Source organism: Heterocephalus glaber, unplaced genomic scaffold (assembly GCF_053883595.1).
Source record: "Heterocephalus glaber isolate CG9 unplaced genomic scaffold, H.glaber_assembly_v1.0 deba00000594, whole genome shotgun sequence".
Taxonomy (NCBI): Eukaryota; Metazoa; Chordata; class Mammalia; order Rodentia; family Bathyergidae; genus Heterocephalus; species Heterocephalus glaber.
Genome location: NW_028258151.1, coordinates 31,224,585 through 31,240,116, shown reverse-complemented (window position 1 = coordinate 31,240,116; position 15,532 = coordinate 31,224,585). Strand labels below are relative to the sequence as shown.

Genomic DNA, 15,532 nt, shown 5'->3' with positions numbered 1-15,532 from the left:
TGTTGAGCCCATCTGGGATCTCTGAATCAGGCCCAGCCCCACCACAGAGTTGCTCCAGGGCTGGGCCCCTATGACATGGCCCGTCCTGGAGGAGTCTTTCCTGGAAGCCCCTCATATGTGGGACAGAAGAGACAGTAAACGCTGCCCCTTATCCTAGAGATTTGGGCTCAGCATTCCACTCAAGCAAGTTAGTACCAACATCTTAGACTAGCACAAGTCAAATCTTTGACATATGTAGTGAATAAGCCCCAGACAGTTCTGGGTTGACAGCAACAGGGCGGGAAAGCTGCAAGGCAGGTGGGGAAGATACCTGAGTGGCCCTGGTGCTGCCAGTTCCCACCTGCCTGTTCCTCTTTGCGTGACGATGGATCCACGGGTCATGAAGCCCAGCTTCTCACCAAGCTGAGTTGACGCAGAACTTGCAGGCGAGCTGGGGAACAATGCCCTGAAGCGATTCCCAGTTATTCCAGAGAAAGGTGGAGCTCTTGCCCTCTCTTTCAGATAAGCAGACTAACACTTGCTCCTACCCCATGCTCCTCCTGTATAACTGACTTGAAACTGCTGCTGACTGTGCCTGATTTCCAAAGATCTAAAGCAAGAAAATGGCTGAATTATTTACATAGCAAAAGTAACTGCGCACACGAAAACCTATACATGACTGTTTATTGCAGCTTTATTAGTAAAAGCTGGAAGCATCGCAGTGTCCTCTGGCAGGCAAGTAGATGGAATACTACTCAGCAAGAAAAAGTAACGAATCACCGATTCACACAGCCTGGGTGAACCACAAGTGCACTAGGGTAAGTGAAAAAGACTCACTGTGTAACCTCCCACCCTTTTGTGGTACGGAATTGAGCCCAGGATCTTCACACTGACCTACATCCCCAGCCCATCTTTTCATTTGGAGACAGGGACTCGATAAATTGCCCAGACTGGCCTTGAATCCTCCTTAGCCTCGCAAGCCACTGGGACTGCAGGCAGGCACTGTCTTGTCCAGTTCGTGCAATCCTAAATGTAGGACACTATGGAAAAGGCACAACTGTAGGGAACAGAACAGGCTGGTGGTTGCCAAGGGTTAAGGGCAGGGAAGGTTTCACTAAGAAGGGGGCGGGGTGAGGGAGCCTTTTTGAGCCATGGGAGTTTTACACCCTGATTGCTTGGCGTCAACATGACTGTGTACGTGGCAAGATTCACAGAACTGGGCACCAAAAAGTGAACTTCATCATATGTCAGCGTAGGAAAACTAAGCAACTGTTTAAAATGCCCAACGGTGGTGAGTGGGGAAGCAGGAAGTATAGATAGGTGCACTGATTTATAAGGTTCTTCCTAGTGAGGAAAGGGTCACTTTATTCAGTGAGAGACGAGCTTGCTCTTCTCCGAATACATCAGATAGCACTGAATTTATTGGACTCCAGATGCATACAGGGCAGAGCCCACAGGATGCCTGATCACCGAGCTACTTCTAAGGAATTACACAGTGAGTGTCAGAACCAAGGGCCCCAGTGCGGTGAGCCCGTATCTGACGTGAGCAGATGGTGCTCTGGGAGTCTACAGAATGCTCTTTGGGCAGGCCTGACCTGAAGGGACCGCTCCACCTACTGCTGGCACGACTGCTCCCTGCTCTCTATGGCACTGATTGGGGTGATGTCCCCCATCCGTCCTCCTCAGAGGGGGGATGGCTTTGTGCTTGATTCTTCTTTTCCCGGGAAGGTCAGCTGTACGCCCTGCTCTGCATATGTGCTGACTAGGTGCCTTTCCCAGTCAAATGCATCACGCTAGCGAGTTCACCCACCTTGAAGCCGGGTGATGGATTGCTTGCCCCTCATTTTGCCGATGTAGAAAGGAAGATAAAGGCAAGCAGGGTTAAAGACAGGCTCCACCGGGGTTCAAATGAGCCTGGTTCTAACGAAAAGCCACACCACAGACCTATTTTGCTTATAAACAACTTTTATTTTTGTTCTCAGTATGTGCCCTTGATGGTTCCAAAATGTTGGAGTTCGTGATTCCCCTGGGACCACAGGCAGAGGCACTGCATGGACACCCTGGACCTCTGCTCCCTACTTTCCCGAGGAGCTCAGTGGGAAGGCCTAAGAGGCAGCTGACAGTCACGCCTACCCCAAGATGGGTAACACAGTGAGCAGAGAATTAGTAACACACAGACGCGGTCTGTAGAGGGCTTCAAATATACATATTCTATATATATAACCTGTTATATAGGATTGCAACATATTGGTTTCCTTGTGATTGGTAATCAAAGTACAAATGATGAAGATGTTGCCACTGCTGATTCCCCCTTCTCAGCCCCCCTCCCTCCCCAACATAAATAACGTCACGAAGGCCAGGTGACCCTAAGAGTTTTTGTTGTTGTGAATATTTTGTTTTTAAAATCAGTTTCCCCTTCCTCCCCTGCAAACTACCTCTGAGAGCGTGTAACAGCAGCACGGAATGGACAGGCCCGGTGACAGGCGGAGGGCAGGGGGCTTGGCTCTCCCCTGCCCGCTCAGGCAGCAACAGAAGCAGAGAATGAGAAGTGTGGTTTCGGCCTCCTCCAGGGTGGAGCTGGCTGGACCGCAGAGAGGAGCCCTGAAGGCCTTGAGGCTTTGGAGGCAGAGCAAAGCTCCAGAAATGTCTTGGCTCCGTATTTACATGGTATCTATAAGCTGCATTTCCCTTTGAGGAAATCTGTGTTTCTGAAGGTGCCCCTCTGAGGTTGGTACGGGGAAGGAGGAGCTTAGAATCACACTGAACCGACTTCCACATCCATCCAGGCCCTGTTCCAAGTCTTGGCCATTCTCTCAGCCGTCATTAGAAGGAGCTGCTGACAACGACTGGGTTCTCTGTAGACTCTGCTCTGAGAGCATGAGGCAAGGGAAGACAACAGCAGTGCACTATGGAGAACGCCGCCCCTTCTTGAGCATCAAGTGACACTGGATGGTCTGGATCCGGTTCTTGGCTGGGACAAACTCTGGCTGCAGCTTCAGGGTCGACTCGTACCACACCAGCGCTTTCTCAAACTCCTCCTGTGAGGGCCAACAGCATATGTGAGAGGGATGGCATGGCCAGCCTGAACAGGAACTGCGTCCTGTTCCAGGCAGGAAGCGCCTGTGTACTAGGGACAGGCCTGCAGTGTCACCTCAGGAGACCTGCCTCTGGGGAGAGCCCTGAGGTGGGCAGAGCAAGGCTGCCTCATCCTCACGGCACAGAGGGGAGGGCAGATGAGCTTTTACAGAGGTGAGACCCAGCTGTGGGAGTGACGGTGAAAGTAACAGGAACTAACATTAGTGAGGACCTGAAATGTGCTACACACTGAACTTGGTGCTTTCTGAAATCCTCCCATTTAATCCTCGAGGACATCTCTAGAATCATACCTGGAGAAAGCTCATTATGCATCTGCCTAGATTTTCTACCATAGCTGGAAAGATGGAAGTCCAGTCAGGTACCTTGATTAGACTTGTAAATTTTAAAGACTTCCAATTCTTCCTCACATTTCACAAAATCAGCAGGATTTGGAAGTGACCACTGCCAGGATGAAGGTGTTAATATTTTACTCACATAGATCCTCTCAAGAAGAGCCAGAACCAACTGGTTAAGTGACTCTGTCTAGCCCAGTGAGAGACAGAATCTTCATTCTTAGCAGCAAATCTCCCCTTTACAGCGGACAAAAATAGATCGCAGAGAGGGAAATCTCCACATTCAGCACTAGTAACCTGGCCAAATTATACTTCCTGCCTCTGAAGTTAAGGACAATACTTAAAGCTTATAGCTAAGGGTTACCCGTTCTATTATTCTGTTATTGAGAATATCTTGGGTACAGCCCCGTGTGTGACTCCATGCTTTAAGTGGATGGCACGATTCTTATGTCAAATTCAGTTATGTCAGCTTTTATAGGGACCTCTGGGATTTACGTTCTGAAATCGGTCATTGTTTCTGACCAGAATGAGGAATGTGGATGATGGCTTTGCCAAGTTCTCTGTAAATTTTATCTGTGAAACTACTGGGATTGTCACCATTCATTAAAAATCTGAGGAGCACCTAGTACGTGCCCAGCACAGTAAGGTTCTAGGACCAGGAGATGAAGAGGAGTGCTGTCCCTAAAGAGCCTGCAGTCCGGAGGGAGAGACAAACGGTTAACAAAGGATTAGAAATCAAGGGACGTATGTGCGGGGTGTCAGGAGGGCAATGACAGCACCTCCGCCAAGCTGGCAGAAGAGACGATGTGCGCATGTCTACACCGAGTGTTAGGCGGGGCTGTCTGGAACAGGCGGGGTCTGCAGAAACATGGACGGAAACTTGACTCTGCTACCAGTATTAAACTCACGGTGCGGACTCCAGAGTTGCAAACGTTTAGACAAATTTCATGCGGTGCTAAAACCAAAACCAAAACCAAAACCAATAACAAACAAGCCAAGCTCTCAAACCTTTTCTCATAAAATTATCCTCGGTGGAGCTGGCAATTTCGGACAGACAACGTCTAGGGAACTGCAGGACAATGAACGACATACTCAGAGGAGTTCTGAGATCACAGATGAGCTCACAGCCCGACCTCACCATCGCCACGTAGACGTTGCCCAGCGTGAAGTGGTTCACGGCGAAGTGCGGCGCGATCTCCACCGCCATGGCAGCCACTATGACAGCGTCGTTCCAGAGCTTGGCGTTGTGCAAGATGTTGGCCAGGCTGATCAGGGGCACGTCCTGAAGAAAGGCGGAGAGTGGAAAGAGGGAACGTGGCGCTCTCAGCTTGGGCTTTTGATCACACAGAATGCACTATGTGTTTCCCGGTAAATGACACAGACGTCCAATCCTCAGCGCTAACCTGCTGTTTGCTACTGGTCTGTGACAGGAGACCGAAACAGGAGCTTGCACCAAAATACAAATTAATTCCTTCTTTCATTGACAAAACCTTGCCCCAAACAAAACAAAACAAAACGAAACGAAAACAGCTTAAGTACACAATCTGCCCAGCGACGTAGCTGATTTATTCTGCTGCATGTTCCTGCCTTATTGCAGTTTGGAAATAAAAAGTGTGCAGACAGACATCTGTTCACAGACTCCACTTTGAGCGGTGCTGTAACAGAGACAGTATTTTGTGCAAGGACGACTGTGTCGTCTAGAGCAGGGGCTGGCAAACTTCTGCCACAGGCCAACTCTCCAGTCTCCAACTTCGGGTTTCTGTCAAGTTTTACTGGAACACAATCATTCCCGTTTGGTCTTTATTTCTAGGGCAGTCTTCAAACCACAACAGCAGAGTCAACTAATTGCAACAGAGACTATCTGGCATGCAGTCTCAATGTTTCTATTTGGCTCTCTCCAGCAAATCCTTGGTCCTTCCCCACTGCCTCACTGTAGATGATGGACTGAACAAGAAGCAATAGTACTGCAATTTTTCCCTTTAAACACGTTACCTGAGCAACTATTGGCTGTACCACACTGTGCTGAGTTCTATAGGAGACAGAAAAGAAAAAGAAAAAAAGGGACCCATCTCTGTCATCAATGGACATCCAAGGAGTACACGTCTTAGAAGTTCAGTAGCTCACCTAAGGTCAGAGAGCTAGGAGTAAGCAGAGCTGTGTTTAGAACTTAGCAATACCCAGCAGTAAAGCCTGTGCTCCCTCCAGCTCTCTATGTACTGCCTGGATAGGCAAAAAAGACGCAAGCCATGTCTTAGGAAGTATGAGGTCTGGGTTAATGCAGAACTCTGCACACGGGGATACAAATGTGCCGTTTAAAAGTGGCACATTCTCAGCCATCCTAACAATAACTGGCCTTTTGGGAAAGACTAATTGTCACACAGGGTTAGCAGGGTTGCCATGCATGTGTGCATAGGTATGTCACAAGGAAAGGAAGGGCTGGGGATGTGGCCCAGTGGTAGAGTGCTTGCCTAGCATGAACGAAGCCATGGATTCAATCCGTAGTGCTGGGGGGTGGGGGGGAAGGGTGTTTATGTAGGTGTTTGACAAGGATCGGAAACTACCTGCAAGGATCATACCTACACGAAGGTATGGAAATTTGCTTCAGTCTCTGAGCCTGGAAGCAAACTCAAGTGAAGAACATAAGAGGACTCCAGAGCCAGGCATGCTAGTGCATGCCTTAATTCTAGCACTCTGGGAGGCAGAGGCAGGAGGACTGCAAGTTCTAGCCCAGACTGGGTAACTTAGTGAGATCCTGTTTCCAATCAATCAATCAATCAATCAAAGGCTGGGGATGTAGCTCAGTGAAAAGGCCCTGGGTCCAATCTCCAGTACCAAAAGAAAAAAAAAAAGGTGGCCTCCAAATCCCTGGGGTAAGATAAACCCAGAAAGCCTTCCAGGGTGGTGGCTCAGTGTACTCACTATACAGTGGGTGACTCTAAATATAGCAGAAGAGGTACTAAGTGAGGCAACGTCCCACAGTGATCTTGACAATCTTCCCTCAGGGTCCCCCTTCTCAGGCAGGGCTACGCTGGGGGGACAGTTCACAGGCTTTACGTGACACAAGCCAGGCCACAGGCTCTCCCGCCCCATCCTACCCATGCACATCTTTCTTCCTGGCTGGGCCCAAGGAAGGATACTGACACCTCAAAACAAGCCATGGGGCGACAGAAAGGACCATAGGATGAAGTCCCACCCACTCACTTTCATTTGGTGTGGAGCGTAATGCAGGGCCTGGCGCAGGCAGTCTATGGCCTTCTTCCCTTGGCCTTTCACTCTCCAGTAGAGGGCCGCCATGCTGGAAAGGACCCAGGACGTCTGGTTCTACAAAGAAAAGGTCAGCCACGCTGGGTGTCTCTTCACTAACATACTCATCACTAACATTACCAGGATTAAGCCCAGTAACCCATCACCACTACTTTCCTCAATATTTACTGGGTGCTGGCACTCTACTGAGTACTTTGTGCTCTTGTTAATCCTGAGCTTACTAATACCATTAAAAAGCCTTTTCATTAATGAGAAAACTATGATTCAGGCAGGTTAAGTCTCTTGTCCAAGGTCACTCAACTACTACTTAGCAGAACTGTATTTCTTGTTCATGTTCTTATTTATATTAACTTTTTAGACAGGTAACTCACATGTTTAAAAAAACCAGGAAGTCTACAAAGTATGTAGAAAAGTCTTCCTGCCATCTTCGTCACTATTGTTGACAAATAAATACTACTTTTAGATTCTTATTTATCCTTTCAGGACTTATGTTTTGCACAAGCAAATAATGTATATAGAATTACATTTCCACCCTTCTTTAACAGGAGGTAACCTACTGTTTATATAAGAACTGACAGTTATCTGTACTTTGCTTTATTCACTAAGTATATACCCTGGAGATTTCTCCATCAGTGTACAAAAAGCTTCTTTTTTTGTTAACAGCTGAACTGTATTTCCTTTTATGGATGACCCATTATTTATTTAACTGGATCCTTATTAATGAATAGTCTACTCTTCCCAACTTTCTATTACAAACAATGCTGCAAAAATAATCTTGTACAGGTGTAATCTTACATTTTTACAAGTACATTGGGGGGACACATTTCCAGGTGTGGATATACTATGTCAAGAGAATACACACTTCATTTTGATGTTACACTGCCCTCCCCAAGAGGGTAACAATCTAATCCTCCAGATAAAAGTGAGTGGCCCCCTTTCCCTATAGTCTAGTCGCCGAGTCTTTTATTAAACTCTTGGACCTTTGTCAATGTGATAGGTGAAAAATATGACTTTAATCTGTATCTTCCTCCTTATGAGTGGAACTTACTATCCTTTTATATTTTATAGCTTTAACAGTTCCTTTTTATGAACTGTTTTTATATTTTGTTAATTTTTTCTGTGAGGTCTTTATTCTATCGGGGGGGAAAGGCTCTTTATATATTGGGAGGACCACTCCCTTACTTGTGATTTGATTTACAAACATGCATCCCTAGTTTAAAGTCTGCTTTTGGACTTACAGTGCTTTGTGTGATGCAGGTTTTGATATATTAATTTATTTCTGATGGCTTCTGATTTCAGCTGTAATTAGGAAGGCCTTTGTCACTTAAAGGTCATCAAGGCATTTTATTATGTTTTTTCTATTCCTCAGAACTTTTATGATTCCATTTTTCACATTTAAATCTTTGATCCATTTGTAAACTTGAGTCATTTGAAAAAAAATGGATGCACTTTGACACCACAGTATCAAGGGAAATAAACCACACACAAGCTTAAATACTGAATGGTTTCCCTTATATGAGAAACCCAAATTATAAATAAATAGCAAAATAAAAGACAGATAATAGCCAGTAGGGAGAGAGCTATTTCATCAAGAGATGAAGGGAGGTGGAAGAGGAAAAGGAGATGAAAAAGGGAATGAAAGTGGGCTAGGTACATGTACCAACTCCATACAAGGAATGTAAACATTATGTACTCCAAACATGCACTAATAGGGCCAGGGATTTAGCTCAGTGGTGCCGCTGCCTGCCCCGCAAGTGCAAGGACCAGAGTTCGATCCCCGGTACCAAAACTACAAAGCCAAAAACAAACATGTACTAATAAAAAATAAAAATAAGTCTTTGATCCATTTGGAATTTAACCTAGTGTAAAAGATACCACTGATGGCTACTAAGTTTTTCCAATAAAAGTGGACATGCTATCTTTACCATATACAAAATTCCCATCACTTGATTTAAGTCTGACTTTAGAGTTGGGTCTAATTTTGGATTTTTCTATATATTTCACTTGCCACTTTTGATGGATGATCTCTCCTCCCCAGCTGTTACAGAAGAGGCAATGAGAAAATGTGTCATTTCCTCTCTTCTTTCCTTCCATCTAAGTTTTGGTAATTTCACAATTGCATGCTGTCAGGGTGTAGTATTTATACTCTGATCTGTCACCATATGGTTCACCTGTGTCAGTATCGGTTCTACAGTTATACCATATACTCAGCGACTACTGACATTAATTTTTGTGGTTTCCACAGTCTTCTCCCATTGGCTAAAGTTCATCTTCTAGTAGTTTCCTTAAGAATGGTCAGGTAACTGTATTCTTGGAGATCATTTGCATGGGCTGAATTGTGTTCCCTCAAGATTCGTATTCTTAAATCCCAACCCCAGTTTCTCAGAATGCAGCTGTACTTGGAGGTCTTTAAAGAGAAGAATAAGTAAAAATGAGGCTATTAGCATACAGCCTAATCCAGCATGACTGGGTATCTATGAAGAACATAATAAGAAGACACACCAGGGTCCTGTGGAATAGTGGAACCACACAGGAAGAGGCAGCCAGCATGGCTACCTGCAAGCCAGGGAGCCCTTGGAGGAAACCAACCCTGACCACACCTTGGTTTCAAACTTGCAGCCTCCAGACCTGTGAGAAAATACATTACTGTTGTTCCAGTCTGTGGTGTTTGGTTATGGCCACCCTAGCAAACTAAGACCTTCATGTATGTGCAAAACTTTGTCTGCAGCCTTCATGCCTGACATAAAGACTGGCTGCATATAAAACTACAGCATATTCTTTCCTCAATCCGTTGGCATTTTTCAATGCCTCATGGTGTGGGTGTGGGAAGCCATCACAGAGTAGTCTGAAGTTAGTCTGATTTACCCTCCACCCCCTTTTGGTGGTGCTCGGAATCAAACCCACAGCCTCACACATGCTAGGCTAGTGCTCTGCTACTGAGCTATATACCTCTATCCCTATTCCTCCTCCTTAATGTCTTGATCCTTTTGATTGGCTTTCCAAAAGGGATCTTTATTTTTTACATACACTTATCTTTCTTCAACGCCAATATCTGACACGTAAAACATTTACAATTAGGTAAGTACATAGAATAAATATATAATTGTACAACATGTATAATTATAGTAGTATATGATATAGGCAAACATGATACAAATATATATGCATATAATTCTATAACATATATCGATGCTGTAAAGTATAAAATAACGAATAGCCCAGCAACCACCACTTACTGAAGGATGAATTTGCATCTGTGTGTACGTCCTTACACTATTCCATCCTCTTGCATGTTTTCCAGAGGCACACACTGTTGTCAATGTCGTCTTTATCATTACATTGCTCCTTTTAAGCACAGGTCTCCCACTCGCATACATAGCTATTTGCTTCAACAATATATTAGTTTATGTTTTTCTGAGCTTTATAAAAATGGTATACTCCACAGTCTTCTGGGGGTTCGGGTTTTTCTGTATCACTGTACTTCTAAGATTCATCCATGTGGCAGTATAGTCTTAATTCATTCAATTTCTTTGCTGTACAATTAAATGCCTACTAAGTGACCTTACTACAATGCATTTATCTATTTTCTGTAGAGCTGTTTCCTGTTGCAAATAAAGATGCAGTTACTCTAATCTAGAATAGATACCTGAGGGAACTGCTGGGGGACAGGCTGTGACAATACTAATATACCAAGAGAATGTCCAACTGTTTCCCAAAGGTGGTGTGCCAATTTACATTCCCACCAGCATTGTTTCAAAGTGCCTCTTGATCCTGATACCCTTCCTAACCCTTAGTATTACCTGGGGAGCTCAAATAGCATCTACCTGTGGTTTTATTTTGTGTATCCTGGTTATTAGTGACGCTGAGAGTTGTTTCTTGTGTTTATGCCACATATATATCTCTTCTATCCAATGTGTTAGTATTCTTAAAGAATTCTCTATTTTCTCTGCTTTTTTTGGCAATTAGGGATTGAACCCATGGCCTTGCACATGCTAGGCAAGGGCTCTACCACTGAGTTACAAACCAAGCCCCAGTGTGTTTTCTATTCCGTTATTTATCTTTCTCATCAGTTTGTATGTTTCCTATCTAACCCTTTGTGTAGGTTAAATATGTTACATATTTTCTCTCATTCTGGTTTACTGCTCTTTACCTTAAAATATTTAAACTTTAGGGGCCGGGGATTTAGCTCGGTAGTTCCGGTGCCTGCCTCGCAAGCGCAAGGTCCCGAGTTTGATCCCTGGTACCAAAAAAAATTAAACTTTAATGTAACTGAACTTAACATTTCCTTTTATATTTAGTGCTTCGGTGTCTATTTTAAGAGACCTTTCCCTATTCTATGGCCAGAAATACCATCTCCCATATAATACTCTAATTTTAAAAGTTTTGCTTTTGATTCATGGTCCTGTATTCCTGTGGAATTGTGTATTTGTGTAAGATGTGAAGACTGAAATTGGCTAAACGACTGCTGATACTTTGCAAGAGTATCATGTCTATTCCTTTCCCCTTACCCTTCCTTATAAATTCAATGTTCTACTTTTCAAGCACCATAAAAATCCTGTTGGCATATTTATTTAATAGCATTAACTGTGTAAGTCAGACTGACATGTTTATAGCATGTCTTCCTATCCATATCTCTGTTTGGGTCTTCTAAAATGCATTTCAATTAAGTTTTATCATTTTCTGCACACAGGTCTTGTTATTTTTTGTTGGATTTATTATTGGAAATATTTTATTTTATAACAATGTAAACACATTTAAAATTATGCTTTTTTGTGGCTGAAAGAAATTCAACTTATTTTTATTTCTTGACTTTATAGGAGGCTACCTTGATAAAAATGATATTATTCCTAAAAATTTGTCCTTAGTTTGTTTTAGGTTTGCTATGTAAATAATAACATTTTTTCTGAAAAACATTTTTTTCCCCTAATACTTAATGTCATTTATTTCTTTTTATTGATTTACTGTACTTGTGAGGATTTTCAGTACAAGGTTGAAAAGAAGTACTGGTGGTCTATATTCTTTCTTTTTGACTTCAAAGAATATTTTTAATATTTTCCCATTAAGAATCATCTTTGAAGTTGTGTTAATTCTTTTAGTCAGATAAGGATGCTTCTGTTTATTCTTTTTTTTTTTTTTTTTGGTACCGGGGATCAAATTTGGGTCCTTACGTTTGTGTAGCAGGCGGCAAAACCACTGAGCTAAATCCCCGGCCCCTTCTGTTTATTCTTAATTTGTGTTGGTTTTACATCATGACTGGGCACTGAATTTTCTCATATGCAGTCTACTGAAATGATTTCATAATTTCTCTCCTTCAATTTGGTGAATGAAATTTCAGATTTTTGTTCAAGTTAGACCATGTTCAATATTTCTTGGATAAATCTAACTTGGTCAATGTGAATTTTTTAAGAAATTTGCTGCTGGATTTTGTCTTTTAGGATTTTGTTTATGATTCTGATGTTGCTGTATAGAGCGAGACTAACTGTCTATACAATATACCATATACAACTTTCATTCTCTTAGTGTCGTTTTGTTTTCAAGGTAACACATATCAAGAAAGTGACTGAGGTGTTCTTTTTCTATTGCTCTTAAATCTGTTTATATTGGGATAAAGTATTTCTCAAAAGTTTAATGGAATTAATTTGTACAATCAGTAGATGTTGTGTTTTTTGAGAGAATATTTTTTCAATCTAGCACTTCAATTTATTTGAGTTGTGAGACCTATCAGATTTTCTTTTTATTCTTGAATCAATTTAGGAAAATTACATTTTTCTAAGAGTTTGTCTATTTCATCTGTTTTCAAATTTACTGACAAAGCTGTGTTTCATTTTCTTCTCTTAAATGTGATATAGCTGTAGTTTTGCTTCCCATTTTCCCTAATATTAGTCATTAGTGCTTTCTTTTTTCTTGATTACTTTTGCCAGTAGTGTATTTTGCTAAATGTTTCAAATAAACGACTTTTGGACTGTTGATGGTCTGCATTCTATCTTTGTTTTGTATTGCTTTGTTATCCATACCTAATGACAGAACTTAGAAATGCACGAATTAAAACTGACAGAACTAAAAGATAAACAAATTCATAATTATAGCTGTATATTTCAGCATGCCTCTCAATAATTCAAAAAAGACAAGAGATTAAAGATAAGAAAACACAAACAATATTATCAACCAATTTAACCTGACATTTCTAGAATATTCTACCACAGAGATGTTTTTCCTTCTAGTGCATGGGATATACCAAGATAGACTATATTTTATGCCAAAAAGCAAATACGAATAAGTTCAAAAGAATTCAACCTATACAAAATATGATCACTTACTACAATGTACTTAAACTAGTCATCAATTAAAGAAAGATATTTGGAAAATACCCAACTAGTTGGAAACCAAGTAACATACTTCCAAAAAACTGAAAAATCAAAGAAGAAACCAGAAGGAAAATTATAAAGTCCCTTAAATAAGAATTGACAAATCAAATATGCCATAAATTTAGAGAAAACTTTTAGCTCTAAACATCTGCATTAGTAAAGAAAGGGAATTAATCCATGATACGTTTCCATTTTAAGAAACTAAAAAAAGGAAAGCAAATAAATTGTAAACAAGTAGAAGACAAGGAAATTCCAAAGGGCAAATATCAATGAAAAAGAAGACAGAAAAAGAGAAAAATCAATGGCTCCAAAAACTAATTCTTTGAGGTCAATAAAATCGATAAACTTCTAGTTGGCCTGATCAGGAAAGAGAGAGAGAAGACACAAAGAACCAATATCAGATTAAGAGGAGGTACATTACTACAGATTCTACAGAAAGGGATAAGAGCTTTATACTAATAAATCAACAACTTCTATGAAATGGACAAATTCCCCGAAAGACACAACTACCAAAGATCACTAAAAAACAGATGAATTTGAATACCTCTGTATCTATTAAAGATACATTTGTAGTTGAAAACCTCCTAGAAGGAGCTGAACATGATGGCACATGCCTGTGATCTCCGCCACTTGGGAGACTGAGGCAAGAGGGTCACAAATTCATAGCCTGGGCAATTTAGCAAGACCCTATTTCAAAATATAAGAAAGGGCTGAGCATAAGTCTTAGTGGTAGAATGCTTGCCTAGCAAGCAAGGGGCCCTGGGTTCAATCCCCTGTACCACAAAACAAGCAAACAAAAAACTGCCAGAAAAGAAACTTTTATACTGATGGCTTTACTGGTGAATTCTGACCAACATTTAAGGAAGAAATAATACTAATTTTCTAAAAATTTTCATAAAAATAAAGTGGAGGGAATACTTACACAAAGTCTTTATGATTTGATACCAAGACTTTACAAAAAACATTATAATAAAAAGAAACCACAGACCAATTCAATGTCCCCCATGAACACAGATTCAGGCACGTATCAACTGCTTATCAATACTGGAGAGAGTTGTTTAATGTTGACAGATTTCCAATTTCTTTCTATAGCTCTATCACTGTTTGCTTTACATATTGAGTTTCTGTTTAGAACTGGTATACCTTTCTGGTGAACTGAACATTCTATCTCTATGTAATCATTCTCTTTGTTTCTAATTTTTATTCTAAAATACCTTTTTTTTCAGGTAATAGATCTATGCTTATTTCCTTTGGGTTAGTGCATACCTGGTGTATCTTTTCCCAACATTTTTATCATGCCTTAGGTATACATTATAAAAACATCTAGACCCTTAAAAAATGATCCAATTTGACATTACTGTCACTGTTATATTACAGATTCTATACATTTATCCAGATTCTTGGATGATTCTTTTTTCCTCCCTTGATTTTTGTCTTTTTTGGGGTTTATTTTTTTTTTATCTTTTGTCATCATCATCTTTTTTTTTTTTTTGTACTGGGGATCGAACTCAGGTCCTTGCACTTGTGCAGCAGGTGGCGAAACCACTGAGCTAAATCCCTGGCGATCATCATCTTACTTCATTATATGATCTTGACAGTTTTGGGGTTTGCGCATTCTTTTAACATTAATTTTAAAATTTTACTCTTAAATAACTTTACATCTAAAGAACATATCAAATCATTCCTACTGAATAAAGGGTCTTTGGACATACTTTTATCGTCCCAATTTCAACCATACATTGTGTTCTGATTCTGTACGGTGTTTGTTTGGTCATTTCTTTTAAAATCCACGAATTATTACTTTTCATGGGCTATATTCAGATTTACATACTATTTGTTGTTTTATTTACTTAGCAAATCTTGTCTCAGATAATGCTGTGGCTATTATATAGAACAGTTCCTTTAGGGAGTCATTAGTGAACCTTTCCCAGTTCTAACCTTTAAATATCATTATTCTTCCCCCATTGTAGGCCAAACAATTTGCAATTCTAGGGGAGTCCGGTATGCTTTCAAAATTATCATCTGGCTATTAATTAGATTGCTATTATTACTATTAATTGCTATGAATCAGCCTTTTTTGCTGTAATTTCTCCATGGGCAATCGTTTCTTGGTCCCCATGAAGTCAAAAATATTTCAGTTTTTTGTCACTGATTTATCCCAAGCACTTCAAAGTAAATGGCATACACAGTAGTAAGCCTCTGCTACATATCTGTTGAATGTAATGAATGAATGAATGAATGAATGGCTGCTGTGAAGTTAAACTATTCTCTCTCAATCCAAATTCTGTAATCTATACTATGATACTGTGGCTCTAATTCTGCGATTCACACTTTTCCTTTGTGGATATGCTTTTTGTTAGGTCTTGAAAATGTGTGCATTGGGAGACCAGAAGGCAAAAAGAGGAAGGGTCTTCTTTATTCCTGTTTGCACATTGCTCCCACCAGTGTGCTTCTGACAGAAGCCTTTGGGGCTGGCAGCACTCTAGTGTCCAGTTA

The 15,532-nt window shown here is 41.2% G+C and overlaps 1 protein-coding gene across 2 annotated transcripts in view; it reads right to left on the bottom strand.

Moving 5' to 3' along the window:
- Positions 1-1,926: 1,926 nt before the first annotated feature.
- Ttc17 (tetratricopeptide repeat domain 17) overlaps positions 1,927-15,532 on the bottom strand; it is a 105,115-nt gene continuing 91,509 nt past the window's right edge. Inside the window, exons 23-25 of one of the 2 annotated variants that reach the window (XM_021264328.2) lie at positions 6,609-6,728; positions 4,416-4,689; positions 1,927-3,017 (exon numbers count right to left, since the gene is read on the bottom strand). In XM_021264328.2, coding sequence (XP_021119987.1) covers positions 3,007-3,017; positions 4,416-4,689; positions 6,609-6,728 — 405 coding nt within the window. In that variant the 3' untranslated portion in view covers positions 1,927-3,006. The remainder of the gene's footprint in view (positions 3,018-4,415; positions 4,690-6,608; positions 6,729-15,532) is intronic. The other variant, XM_004852000.4, reaches the window with a different exon arrangement.